At 41.8% G+C, this 14,137-nt stretch overlaps 1 protein-coding gene and 1 long non-coding RNA gene across 4 annotated transcripts in view; one reads left to right on the top strand and one right to left on the bottom strand.

Annotated features, from left to right (window-relative positions):
* LOC139623233 (adhesion G protein-coupled receptor A1) overlaps window positions 1–14,137 on the top strand; it is a 163,718-nt gene that overhangs the window by 31,590 nt on the left and 117,991 nt on the right. For all 3 annotated transcript variants that reach the window (XM_071481287.1, XM_071481288.1, XM_071481289.1), the window contains exons 5-7: window positions 190–261; window positions 690–853; window positions 9,862–10,075. In XM_071481287.1, the coding sequence (XP_071337388.1) occupies window positions 190–261; window positions 690–853; window positions 9,862–10,075 (450 nt within the window). The remainder of the gene's footprint in view (window positions 1–189; window positions 262–689; window positions 854–9,861; window positions 10,076–14,137) is intronic.
* Window positions 14–2,822, bottom strand: LOC139623234 (uncharacterized). Its single transcript, XR_011691454.1, has 3 exons — window positions 1,492–2,822; window positions 666–828; window positions 14–259 (listed from the first exon to the last, which is right to left on the bottom strand). It is a non-coding gene; the product is annotated as an uncharacterized lncRNA (long non-coding RNA).

Raw genomic sequence — 14,137 nt, forward strand, 5'->3', positions numbered from 1 at the left:
GTAATCCCTAAATTGAAAACATGAATTCCACTGCTTTATGCTTAATTTGCATGGCATAGAGAATATGGTGTTTGATATGGCCTCAGTAATGCATAACAAAATACATAATTTGGTTTTAGTGCTTGTGGTGGTCTGCTTCTGAATGAATGTATTTGTGTGAATGTGTGTTTTCTTCTCTTCGCCAAAAAGGAATTTATCTGGGAACATCTTCTCCACGCTGACCATGGGACTTTTCACACACCTCGTGGCTCTCAGAGTGCTGTAAGGCAAACACAAAGTCTAGACATACATGTACACAAAATACATTCACTAAACTAAGTTATGGTTAAAAAAATAAAATTTAGCCTGAGCTGTCAGTGCACAGTGGCAAGGGTAAAAAGACAGGAAGTTACAGGCTGTTTTCACTGCAGATACCTTCTCTTATTATAGCACAGGTGTAACTAATGACATTAAGGATGGCTCTGTTCCACCTAGGTGAGCCAGTAAGCCTGGGAACTGGCACACACCAATGGAATGAAACCATCTTTAATTTTATCAATTACACCTGTGTTTTCCTGTTATGACATGTCATAATGCCTGCTGTGACAAACACCCACTGAATTAAAGAAATCATTGTAAGGTTGCTAAAATCCAGTAACCTAAACACAACCACATAGGTTTCTAACCGTACGCTGGTATTTTCCCATCAGGCACTTCCACACTGAGACTTTATTCTGTGACTGTCAGCTGAAGTGGCTGCTCCTCTGGGCTCGGAGCAACTCGGTGAGGATTGGGAACGACACGGTGTGTGTGTTCCCCACCCATCTCCACGGCCTGGAGTTTCACAACCTACGTGAACAGCAACTCAGATGTGGTAAGGACAATACAATACAATACATACATACATACAATAATGCTGTGAGGTGGGTGGTGTTTATTGGCTCTTAAAGGAGCTATTTCTAAGTTTAGCTATTACTACATAGCCAGCGTTAGTATTAACAACTGTTTGCTTACCAGTCTAGAGGATACATTGCGAGTTCAGCATGAAACTTCATTCATTTACTTATCAGCGCTGTCTCCAGCAGTGGAAAGCAACGGCAATTTTAACTCTTGTCTGTATCACATCTTTTCTTCTAAGTTAAGTTAGCATCCTAACTAGCTAGCCCTGGGCTGTCTCGTCACTTTCTGAAAGCGGCTCTCTGTAGCCTCCAATCTGCCCTGAAGATGTAGCGCTGCTCAGAGGGCGTTTTATAACCTCTTGTATTACAAAGGCAAAAATGCCTGAAGCTCTTGTCAAGCGACAATCACCACCACACGTTTGGCAGCAGAGAAAACTTAAAAATAGGTTGAAGTGCTTGGCAAAACTAATAAATAATATAAGAAATAATATAAATATAATATATATAATATGAAATAATAAACAGCTGTTCATGCTAACGTTGGCTAACAACAGCAAAGCTTACAAATAGCTCCTTTAAATAAAAAGAAAAATTATTATACTTAAATACTTACTTATTTAGTAACACACATACATACATAACATTTTCCTGCATCAGGCTGAATTTGTAGCATCAAAAATGATATCCTACCCACTGTGCAGAAATAACGATCTACATAATTAGCACTTGTGTTAATCAGTTAACTAATTGATTCCACCTGGCATCCCAGGTGTAGATTAGTCCCAATTATTCGGCCAGAATTTTAAAAAAAGCATGTCTCTGTTTTCAGTAATTGACTCTCTTACAGTCTTTGTCAGACAGGACATGTTTGAAAAGTTTACTTTCCTTGAGGGGACACATTCTCACAGTGTAGATTTTATCAAGCAAAACAATGGCAGAATTAAGACACCAGAATTATTTGTTTCTTTTATCGTTCATAAGAGAGACTGCGAGGCATCTTGCTTTGTCTGATTTGAAGATAAGCAGTTTGCAATTGTCTGTTTTGAGGGAAATACTGTAATGAATTATAAATGCTGTAGGGAAAAGTGACACAAGGAAACATAGGCCGCGTTCAGACTGCAGGCGAATCTGATTCAAATCAGATTCCTACTCAAATCCGATTTTTAGGGCTGACTGTCCACACTGTTTTTAGCAAGTGTCCAAATCAGATATGGCTCTGTTCAGACTGTGCCACATTATTGACTGATCTGACAGGTTGCTGTAGTAACGGAGCGTCTCATATATGTCATATAATTGCAACAGCGACAACAACAACAACAACAAACATGATGGAGGCAGGTCACCTCAGTATATTGGCCTTATCACTGTCCAGTAGAGGTGCAGAACATCTCAGACGCACTAGACCAGGGGTGCCCAATACGTCGATCACGGCATTAGAAGAAGTAGAATCTACTTCTTTTAATCTACTTCTGAGTGTTTGGAGCTGTTCAGACTGAGACGCATCTGTCCAAATGCGATCTGAAACTACCTCCCGAAGGTGGTTTCGATCTGGTTTCCCAAAATCGGATTTCATGTGATTTGTGACTGTTCAGACTTCAAAAGAGCCATCCAGTTCCAATCTGGATGGGCTAAAAATTGGATTTTGGCTGGCAGTCTGAACGCGGCCATAAACTCAAACTCAGAGGTTTCCATCGCTTGGTATCACAAAGGTGACTAACAATGTGGTGAAATACTGCAGGGGTTTGTTGAATTGATGAGCTGATCAGAAGCAGGTGTCCAGGTTGTTTGGTGGGAGCAGGAATCTGAGAAGCTACGCCCAACAACATACACACTTAAAAACAGAGACAGAAACAGTCTGGGACAAATGAGGGAGGGGGACATCAGGAACACAAGGGAATGAGGCAAAGCCAGTACTTAACATGATGTGACCTTGTTTCCATGAAATTTCAGGACTTTCCTATGATAAGAAATCTCCATAAATGTCAGTCTACATGAGTAAAGATGAGTGCATCCCTTGATCCATTGAATCACAATGAGAAATAAAAAAAATACCTCCAACCAATGAATCCTTGATTATTTTCCCTTTTTGTTTTAGAACATTTAAAAGCAAAAAAGCAAATGTTTCAGACCTTAAGGCTACACTGAGTTTGGCTAAGCTCTGAAATCTGTAAGATAAGGGATATCTTTACATTTTAAGAATGCCTCCTTAGACTTCTCATTAGCAAGAAGCAGTTTAATGTCAGTAACATCACATTTTCAAGTGGTTAGCACAATGAGAACGTGATTAAGTAGATCTATACTGATAATAGGTTTCCCTCTCCACTGTTATCTCTCCTCCTGCTGTGAACTGTTTGACAAGCCTAATATAAGGCAATGATTTAGTGCAAAATTTCCAGCAAGAAAACTCCAGTCTTCATCTCATAATGCAGCCTTATGTGATCCTTCCCCTTTTATGTACCACCTGTGTTAGGAGCAGCAGGTGCCTTAAAAGGCAGAGAAAGGAACTTGTGGTACAGGGGTTGCTAGTTCAAATCCCCAGATCAGACATGGAAACCTGTGTATGAAAAATAAATTAACTTTGCCCTCCCCTGTCTGTCAAATTCCTGTCAAAGTGCTCTCAGTAAATCATATAACTTGAGTTAGTGGTTGTTCTTCACTGTTGCTCAGTGGACTAAAGTTGAACTGGGAAGTTGTGAAAATATCTGAATTTGCAGAAAGTGGTTGGTGGAGAAGATCAGGTATGCTCAACAAAAACCTCGCTATAATTATAGTTTTGAAAAGTGGGGGGTCCTTCATTTAGAATCTACACAGCATGGTGTGTGTTTTCCCGGAACTACAGCAGAGTAGCAGAAAAATAAAAGAAAGAAAGAGAATATATTGAGAGAAAGAAAGACGGTCGCATTATAAGACTAAAACTTATGCATCCCCGTTTAATTTTTAGAATATTAGTGTAGTTCTTTGTCTTGTTTCAAGGGTCTGACAAATTTATCAAAACATATTTTAATATTTACATTATTTGCACAACTGAGATTTTAAACTCTGCCATTATTGCCATGATACAGCAACGCTGGCAATGAGCTAACTAGCAATAGCAACATTTGCCTAATACATTCATAATATGGGTAACAACAAGTTAGCTAACAATATCATGCCTACAGTTGCAGTAATGTAACATTATACCCACCGAGTTATTTACACAATGAGGAGACAAAAAGCCAGTCCCGAGTCAAACTGGAACCCTTTAGCTGCTCGTAAGACTCTCCATCTCAGAAAAGCCAGACCAGTATTGGCTCTTTGGTCACTCTGAGAAAAAAAATTGAGCCTTGGACTTATCTGCGGGGACCAGCTGCATGATTGACAGGCACACAGAGCGGGCTGGTCAAGACACTGATGGAGCTGGTAAAAACTTTAAAAACTTTCTGGATGTTTGACGGTCCACTGGTCCACTGGGATTTGAGCTAGTACTCCCCATGTCCAGTCCACCTGTCCTTGGGTCTTATTTCTTTATTTGTTTGAGGCCTTTTTAGACAAAAATGTGGTTTCCTCAGTGGAGGAAATTCTGGGAGGTTACTTTCACCTTAACCCTGAACTGCACTGTGCCATCTCTGTGTGTTTCTGGATGAAGGGACGGCCAGTGGTTTAACAAGGAGGGGCTCAAATGCACAAACATGCACCCGGTGCCATCTTGGACACCAGAATGCAGAGGGGATGTGATTTCATTCTCTGCTCACTTTATCTTTACATACAAAATTGTTGTTTGGCTGCTATATTATTGTATAAACTCAGGTTTATAGAAATATGATATACATAAAATATATACAGTCTGAAGACTAAGATTATAACACGTTGCATGTTGGTGTCTGTCCATAGTGGACACATCAAACTGAATTTTTAAGCAGAATAAAATGGCCTCTTTACTGACTAGAACCTGTTAGCTACGGTAAAGAGAAATCCAAGAGACTTTACTTTCTTTTTTTCTGAAAGACTGGCTACAGACAGGCAATCTCCCCCTGCCTCCCTCCCCGTCTCCCCTCCATTGCTCTATCTCCATGCTCTGTGCTGCAGTCCACAGGGGAATTGTATCTCATATATGATAGAATCATCCTCCTCTTCTCCTTACATCTGGTTGACGCAGGGGATATTGCTCTGGAATGAGAAAATCATTGGTTAGTGGTAGAGTATGCCTGTGTGTTTGTGCATGAGTGTATGTGTGAAGGGAAGAGACGTTATATGACGATGCAGTGTATGCATGGTGTTAAAGCGTTTACAGAAAAGTAATGAGAAGAAATGTGTCCCAGTCTGCAGCGTGTACATGTTCTCCCCCCTGCAGTTTGTGTGTTTGAATACACAGCCGGCGTCGTCCTAAGACGTCTGCACCACAGACTTTCTGGAGTTATTCTATGTAATCCTAATTGTACGTGTTTTTCATTTACACAGAACAATTCAAAGCAATTACAGGGTAATTCTGTGCAGTGTGTGGACAAAGAGCCATGAGTGGAATCCAGTGGCAGGACAACGAGTGCTCCTTTCAGGCCTTAGAGCATCCATTATGGGATTACAATGATAACGTTCTGGGCCTCCTGCTCTTGCCATGCTTGGATCCATTTGCCTTTCCACAGCACAACTCCATCTTACAATACCTTAATTCACTCACTTGACAACAAGCTATTTTCAAGTGTGGTGCTCTAACAACCATATTTTAAAGTGTTATTTGATGGTTGTTATTTCCATATGGTTTCATTTTGTAACTGGCCAGGACCTCGCTCAGGCTGAGTGGATGGGATAGTGCTCAGAACTTGATGCTAGCTTCTTGTTATCAAGAAAAACGCTGGGATTGGGTGAATATATCCCTCTTCCACATTCACATAATATTGCAAATATTAATATTTCTTCATTTAGATTTTCCCCTTTGTTTTTATGAAGATATGCCATAGAAGATGCATCTGTTTCTTTCTCCAGCGGCTCCAGTGTGATGGGTAGCAGATGTCTGCACCACACATTCCAGCAATGAGCCCTTGTCCTTCCACTGATACAGGTCAGGTACTGCCTGCAAATGAGGGGGAATGGAGGGGTGCATGCAGCTTCCTGCCAGGATCAGGTGCTTCCTGTGTTGAGGTTAGGGCAGGCGTCTGTTTTACTCATCTAGCCACAGCCCTCTGGTTCTTAAACACTGCTGGGAGAGCACAGACTTAAAGTATGCAGCTCACATGGCATATTATATGCTGCAGGACAAGTCTCTCCTTTCTATAGCAGTATTTATTGCATGATGACACAGCAGTGCAATTGCCCTTTATGGGCATCTTGTCATTAAAATACATTTCACGTGCAAGCCCAAGTCTTTTAGCCCGTGGTGTGCCTCTAATAATTTAATGATATAAAAATATCATCAAATATATCTCAACATAGTCTGTCATATTAGTCTTTGAAGTTCAGTCGCACACCTCCTTTAAATCGGTTTCTCTGAGGAAGGGATAATGAAGTGACTCAAGAAACACATACAGGAGAATCAGTCTGAGCAGGAGAATATCTACTTGTTTCATTTCATTAACTGTTGTGGTATGGATCAAAGTCAAGATTGAAAAGTTAAACCTCTGACTGTGCGTGGATATAGCAGAGGAGGAAACAAACCTTATAGCAGGGTATTCAGTCATAAAAAAGGTCTTTATTGTTAAAAGAATCCAGTGACAGTTAACATCATAACTTTGTACTGCTAACAGGTGGAGATAAATATGGAGCATGGCATGTGCCAGCATGAAATAATTATAGACTTAATTACTTTTGTTTAATACATTGATCATTTTAAAATGCTTTTACACATTGATGAATTAAATTTGCATTTAAATGATTCAGCAGCAGGAGCTCTGATTGGCCTGACCTAACAAATGAGTCCTTACTGACACACACCAGCTGGCCAATCAACGTTCCTGTTGTCTCTCTGTGGGCTGGCCATTCAGTTTTGAAATGAAACACTGTTTATGTTAAAATGTGTAAATATTAAAGCAGGAAATTAATGAAATGGAATATGATAGGCAGACAAATAAACAACACAAAGTGAGGTTTTAAAAATAATTTTTAAAAAAAGGTGTGCATATGTTATTAAATCCAGTCAACTTTTTATCATTTTAAGACAGAATGACTCAATAGATTTATTAATTGGCAATTTAAAAGTTTTATTCTTCACAGTTTCAGGCAAAAGTGAAAAATGATCCCCTGAAAAAAAACATTGCAGAAAATAATATTGTCTTGTTTCGTATACACATTAGTTTATGAACACTCGCAGGTAACCCTAATCATCATAACACGACTCATTTTCACAATAAAAGCCACCCTGTGTTTGGCCGGATAACATGTTTAATGTGAAGAAGCAGCAGCAGTAGGAGCTTCCATTTGTGTCAGCAGTAACATAATATAACTCGGATACTGTGTGAAGACAGCAAACGGTAATCAGTGAGTCTGTTATCATGGCACGCATGTATCTTTTTCCCATCGATCGTCTATGTGCATGAAGGTATTCTGAACCCACTGTGATGTCACTCATTGGTTTGTGAACTGCTGTTTTGAAGCCTCCAGTTTCAATTTCTTCAATTTCAATTCAATTCAGTTTCATCTTGGTTTTTTGAGACCAGAAGAAACCATTTTTGGACAAGAAGGTGGAGCTGAGGAGGAGTGAGGGGTGGATCTGATCTGTACTCTGTCCTGATTGTCAGGCAGGTCGCCGTGTGGTACAGTCTGTCAATCACACGGTAGTCCCACCCTAACGCATACCCTGCTTTATGGTCTATTTTCCTCTAAATGGGACCATAATTTAAAAAATGAACATCATGTTGTATTGAAGAAGACTTGAAACTACTGATTGAGAACAGAAAACCCATTAAGAAAACATTTACTGAGGTGAGAAGTAGGGACATTTTCCCATACACTTCAATACAGTTGGACTTCTTTTTGCAACCAGTGGAGTCGCCCCCTGATGGTCATTAGATAGAATGCAGGTTTAAGGCACCTCAGCACTGGCTTCACTTTTCAGACCTGCAGTCTTCGTCCATTTTTATATACAGGCTATGATCCATTGTGATAATAGCAAACTCTGCCTATAAAAATTTGTAACAAATTGTATCAAAATGAGCTTTAATCATGAAGTTTTTCAAGGATTATAAGGAACTTCTTACATGATTGAGTTCATTGTAAGTCTATAATTATTGTGGGGACAAACTCCAGGCTCTGTTTTAATTGACTGCTTGTACTGGTACTAAGTTAGCTGTATCCAAACGAGCCGTGGTAGTGAGGGGGCATCACTGTGTGCTCCACACACTGAGCCACACTGCTAATGAACTCTCATACTCACACACATAGAGGCATACATATCAACATGCCTCTCTCCCTGTCTCCATATCTCTTTCTTCTAACACACACACACACACACACACACACACACACACACACACACACACACGCACAAACAAACACAACCAATAACTGCATTTTGCTCTGGCACTGTCCAACAGCCAAAGGCAAACAGCCACACTCTGATCCTTGGCTCAAAGCGTTGTTTCAACAGTATCAGCATCAGCCAAGTCAACAGTCAATAGCCCCCATGCTGTTTCTGCGGCGTGTCACCCGCAGGAGATAACAAAGACTCGGCTACTGTTGCTGAGGACTATCATAGAGTCTTAGCACTCTAACAGGGTCAGCTCTAGCAATTACACAGAGATGTCAACATGGAAGCTCCAATATTAGTGACAGACTTTTAATGTTACTCTCCAAAGCATGGCACTTTTGATTATGCACCTGTGATTATGAATTACTTGTATAGAAAATTGAGGTCAAAGCCCTGCATGTGTTAGTAGCTGTGATTGCTTACTGGCTTCTATATTACCATAAACAATCATGCGGGCTGTCTAGCTTGGTAGAAATGTTAAGTCGTGGGCTGCAGACATTCAGCTACATCACCCAACATGGCTCTTTCAGTATTTTTTCTTCTCAAGCCGATGCATGAAGCAATAACAGACTTTATGACTCTTGTATCGAATTGCCTGTCAGATGGCAGCGACATCCACAGTTGATTGGAATACAAGCGGAGGCAAAGTGCTTGTTTACGCTGCTCTTTGGAGCATGTCCAAGGAAATGTCTGGCCTTGTGTGAGCAAACCTGCTCTGAAGGGATTTCAGGGGTGGCACAGTGCTGGGCTCATCCCGGATCCAACAAAACCACATAGCCACTCCATGCTCACCAACAATGACACAACTCCATGGGTTCAGCATTATTGGAGATAATTGAATTGTTACATATATATATATATATATATATATATACAATATGATTAGATTGATCAGGGTTTAAGGGATTTTCACTAAAAATCAAACCTCCTCCCACGTTCTGGCATTGGACGAAACACCCCTGTCTTCTAATCTTATCCTCACTGTTGGCGTGTTCTCTGGCAAAAAGGCTCGAGGACTGCTAGGTAAGTAATCCTATCACTGGTGTTGCGGAAGGCTTCCACTGTGAACATGTAAGGAGTCAAGGAGAGTCCAGGAGAGCGCTCAAGGCTGCTCTCCTTTATCAGCTGCTGTTCATCTCGCTCAGCAACAACACGTGGGAACGACGGGGGAGGAGTGTGACCTTGACAGAATGGATTCGTGCATGCTTGTGTGTGTTGACAGTGTTTTGGGGGCATGCGCATGTGATTGTGTGTGTAGGTGCACTGGGCAAGAATGTGTGTGTCTGTGGTAGTGTGTGTAGGCTTGATATGAGTCTGATTTAATTACAGTTCATGTGTGCATGTGTTTGTAGATGTTAACGCCACTGGATAAATAGGCAAAATTATATAGAGCACCCATCAGGTAAAACCGCCATCCTTCCTCTTCCTTTTTCTCTCAAGGAGGGAAGAATGACCTCCTCACTCTTCCTCTGCCTTCCCACTTCAGGAAAGGGGGAAGGGAAGGTTTACAAGCTGACCTTCCTGTTTTATTCTCTCCTCATCTTCCAGATGGACCTCTGGAGATGCCCCTCTTCCAGCTCATCCCCTCTCAGAGACAACTGGTTTTTCGTGGAGACCGGCTCCCCCTGCAGTGCACCGCCTCCTACGTGGACCCGTCGGTGGAGCTGCGGTGGTGTCACAACGGCCACATTGTGACCACGCAGGAAGACCGAGGGGTTTATGTGGAGGAAACCCTGCTCCACGACTGCTGCCTGCTGACCAGGTACAACACGGAGGGGAGGGAGGAGAGGGGAGGGAGGATGGATGGGTGGGTGAATGTGAGCTGAGAGCTGATTAGCTGTTGACTGGCCTGTTGCACTGACACACATACACGCACGCTGAAGGATGTTTGTAAGTCAAGTCAAAACACACAAGCAAAAGAGCTGGTCCATAAACAGCCTCATCATGGTACAAAGAGAAACAAACGCACATGCAGTTGCAAACAGAGTAGAATACACACACATTCATTCATCAGTCATTCAGCACAGTCATGTTCACCAGGGTCACAGACACAGATGTAACATACACACAAACAGATACACCACCCGCCTGTCTCTCACTCACACACAGGAGCCATGATTTACCTTTTGTTATTGGCGCCCTTGATAAGAATCTGAAAGGACAGGACAGAATTGGCTTGGCAGTGTGCCAACACCTCAGAGCAATCTGCGGCTCGTCTCTAGAGGTTGGCCGTCCAGCCGCTCCCTCAGCGCCGGCAGAGCGCTGGCTGATCACACGCTAAGAAGAACAGATGCTGAATCATAATTGTGGTGATAAAGTAGACCAGCAACACTGGCTTTCGCACATCGTTTTGATAGAAGATGTTGCCACAAGCCTCCATCCTCTTCCTGTCTTTGTTTTCTTGGTGGTCTGCGGCACATATGGGTGTGTGTATGTGTGTATCTACTCGTGTGTGTGCGTGTTACAGTAGATGAATTTGATGTAATGCAACAGGCAACGGGGCTCAGATGCAGGAGCACATTGCTGTTGATTAGTTTAACTGCTGCCTGTTCTGACTCAGCCTCTCTAACATAAATATTGATGGAGTGCTGACAGAAATATGTTTCCCTGTGTCAACAGGGCCACAACGCCTCTTGTTGTGTGGTTTATTTGGCAACAAGAATGCCAGCTACTTTTCCGCTCCATTTCTGGGAAGGTATACTGTTCCCCTGACTGCACCAGCCCCACAAACAGTCAATATTTTTTCTTTTCATTATGTACCAGCTTTGACATTCCTAGTGATCCCTATGGTGAGTGCACGGCCTCGAATAATTGGATTACAGGGTAGAAAGAGATCTTTTAGTGATGAGTCAGTGTCTTTGTGTCGCAGTCGTGATGTGTCTTGGCACAGTTTATTTTTATTGAGGTATTCATCAACAGGGGTCAATACAATCCTTTTGTCACTCGCCCTCATTACCTACTATTATCAGCAGTGGTGGAGACTGAAATACTATATTTAAAGGGGATATATCTGAGTTTCCCCTGCTGCCGAACGTGGTTTCCTGCTGGGAGTGGGTGGTGGTAATGCTGGTGGTGATAATTGTCGCTTGCCAAGAGCTTCAGCCATCGTTGTGTTTACAAGACAAAAGGTTAGAATATGGCCTCTGAGCAGCGCTAATTCTTCATCCTCTTATGTTTAACTGAGGGCAGACTGGATGCAACAATGACTCACTTATGCAAAGTAGTATCACAAGGTAGGGCATGGCTAGCTGGTTAGCATGCTAAGCAATAGAAATAGAAACAAAACAATAGTAAACACAGCTTGATGCTGAATCTGCAACCTTTCCTCCAGACTGTTAAATAAACAGCTATTAGTGCTAACATTGGCTATGTAGCAATAGCAAAAACCCACATATAGTACAATTATGGAGTACTTTTACTTTACCACACCATTTCAACTTTTTCGGCTACTTTGTACTTCTGCCTTACTACATTTCAAAGAGATATTTACACTCATACCTCATTTGACAGCAATATTTACAGAACAAATGGTTTTGCAGATTAAAATTCTACATAGAAAAAATATGATGCATGTGATGATGCATAGGTTCAACTAACTATATATAGTGGAAATTAGCTCCACCTGTAGCTACAACAGTAGTGAAACAACAGTGAAACTTGCAACTATTTGCAAAAGCATGTGTTCTTCAACATTAATTATTTCTGTCAGCTTTCTGTAGCACTGCTTCATGCTGCCGTCAGGGCAACGGAAGTTCAGAGTATCATCTCTAAAATTTCACTGACATAACAGAAAAATGGACGCTCTCTTCCTCCATATTCCCTGTAGAGGACATAACGAGCTTCTACCTCTTACCATGGATAGTTAGGTGAAGGCTGTGTTATTGCTGTGGTTACAAATTTGCAAGAGGGATTTTCTGCTGTCGGACTTACCGTGAAAGCAACTTCTAGCCTAGCATCGCCTAGCATCCAAACGCACACACCACACACACTATTCAATACAAGTTTATTGGTATGACTGCATACAACTTTGCCAAAACATATTAACACAAAACGTACAATCATAATAAACATAAACAAACAATTGTCTAAAAAAAAATCCTAAAACCAGTCACCTGCCAGCCAGGGCTACCTTCCGCCTCAGGCTGTGGCGGCATGTGGGTCACATATGCCCAGCGTTATCTCTCTGGGAGAAGACCAAACTGCTTCTTCCTGCTTTCCCAACATCGTTGAGCAGCAGTTCAGCCAGGACCTCCACATTTAGTCCAAGTACTGTGCTTGTTTGGCCTCAGGTGCACTACAGCTGAAACTGACTTCTCTGCAAACTGCTGCAGAAACTGGCAGAGAACCAATAAGCACAGGGCTCATACTTTTAAAGCAATTTAGCTTATTTCCTTTGAAAGTTAAGATGAATCAATTTGTTTTTTCCAGTAGCCCCATACTTTCCCATGCTAAGCTGCTCTTGTTTTCCTTTGGAACAATTAATAAGAAAGCTTCTTGTCTGGCGTTTCTGCTGCACTTGTTTTACACACTTTAAATATAATTTCTATTCACATGATTTATTTGCTGACCCTTTGGAGAGGCCCGACCCTAATATCAGTTGTGATTTAACAGACTAATAATCACAATATTCTGATTACATAAAATATAATAAAATAAATGATAAATAAGAACGGTCTAAAAATTAAGAAGAAGAATTGATAATAATTCTTCTTCATTTTGTTTGATGGGGTGCAGTAGGGGACCTGGATATTGGACAAGGTCCCAAAAAAGGTTGAGAACCACTGATTCTCTCTAAACATAAAATCCACAAATCCACTAATATGCAACAGCAGTGAGAAGTCACTGGCTTCATATCTTAGCCCATCAGAGGGGAAAGGGGTCCCTGTTAAGTGTCAGTGTAGGACTAACTCCTTCTGCAACTGACCCTCTGTTGGCTGTGTACCGACTGGTCCAGCTGGCTGGTCCTCCGGTCCCACCATTACAAACCATTCTGCTCCCCATCTCTCCCCGTGCTCAAAAACCAGTCCTCCAGGATATTGACCCTACTTTTCCAGCTCAGTGTCCCAATAGAACATGATGAATTTCTCGTTGCTCCTATTGTGATTAGAGAACTGCTTGCAATTACCCACTGCTCTCCTCTTGTACACACAAATAATGCAATTTTCTCCCCTGAGTGGAACAGTTTGGGTCATGTTGCTCTTGGCACCTAAAATGTGTCCCTCCTGTAAAAAACCTGCAAGGAGCAGGCATCATTTCCATAGCTGATGAGTGTATAACAGAGCTTGGTCCAACAAAAACAATCTGCTGTGCCTGGGCTGAACTTCACCCTTCGCCCTGAGCTGTATCTGAAATTGCAGTGCTGAGAGACGTGTGGGGGAAATTAGAGTCCTGTGACTTCACTGATTCAGCACTCATTTAGTCAAAAAAACATGGAACTAATGTTGTGCCCTTTGACATGCCAGACGCTGTCAATGGTTGTTTAGCCACAGTGGACAATATATTAGTCATTACGGTTGGTGTTGATTTCTTTCACCTTGGATAAATGTCCTCTAAATTAGTCAGCCTCGCCCTGCATGCCCCATCAGAGGGGAACGACTGAATACACAGGATTTAGCGGGTGGCTTAGAGCCCTCATCTGGATTTGTCGCACAGTGTTGCAGCAATGCGAGCTGAGATGCCAAAGCCACAGTGAAATGACCTCTTTGAAGGTGAACCCAAAATGTTTTGCGGCTATTTTCTCAGCAACATTCTGCTTATCCTGCTTTCGGCTGTAGCAGGCAAAGAGCCAGTGTAGACATTCAAATCATGACACAAGCTTTTGCTC

The sequence above is a fragment of the Trachinotus anak genome, unplaced genomic scaffold (assembly GCF_046630095.1).
Source record: "Trachinotus anak isolate AG129_WGS33_773 ecotype Australia unplaced genomic scaffold, CSIRO_AGI_Tana_v1 ptg000007l, whole genome shotgun sequence".
Lineage (NCBI taxonomy): Eukaryota > Metazoa > Chordata > Actinopteri > Carangiformes > Carangidae > Trachinotus > Trachinotus anak.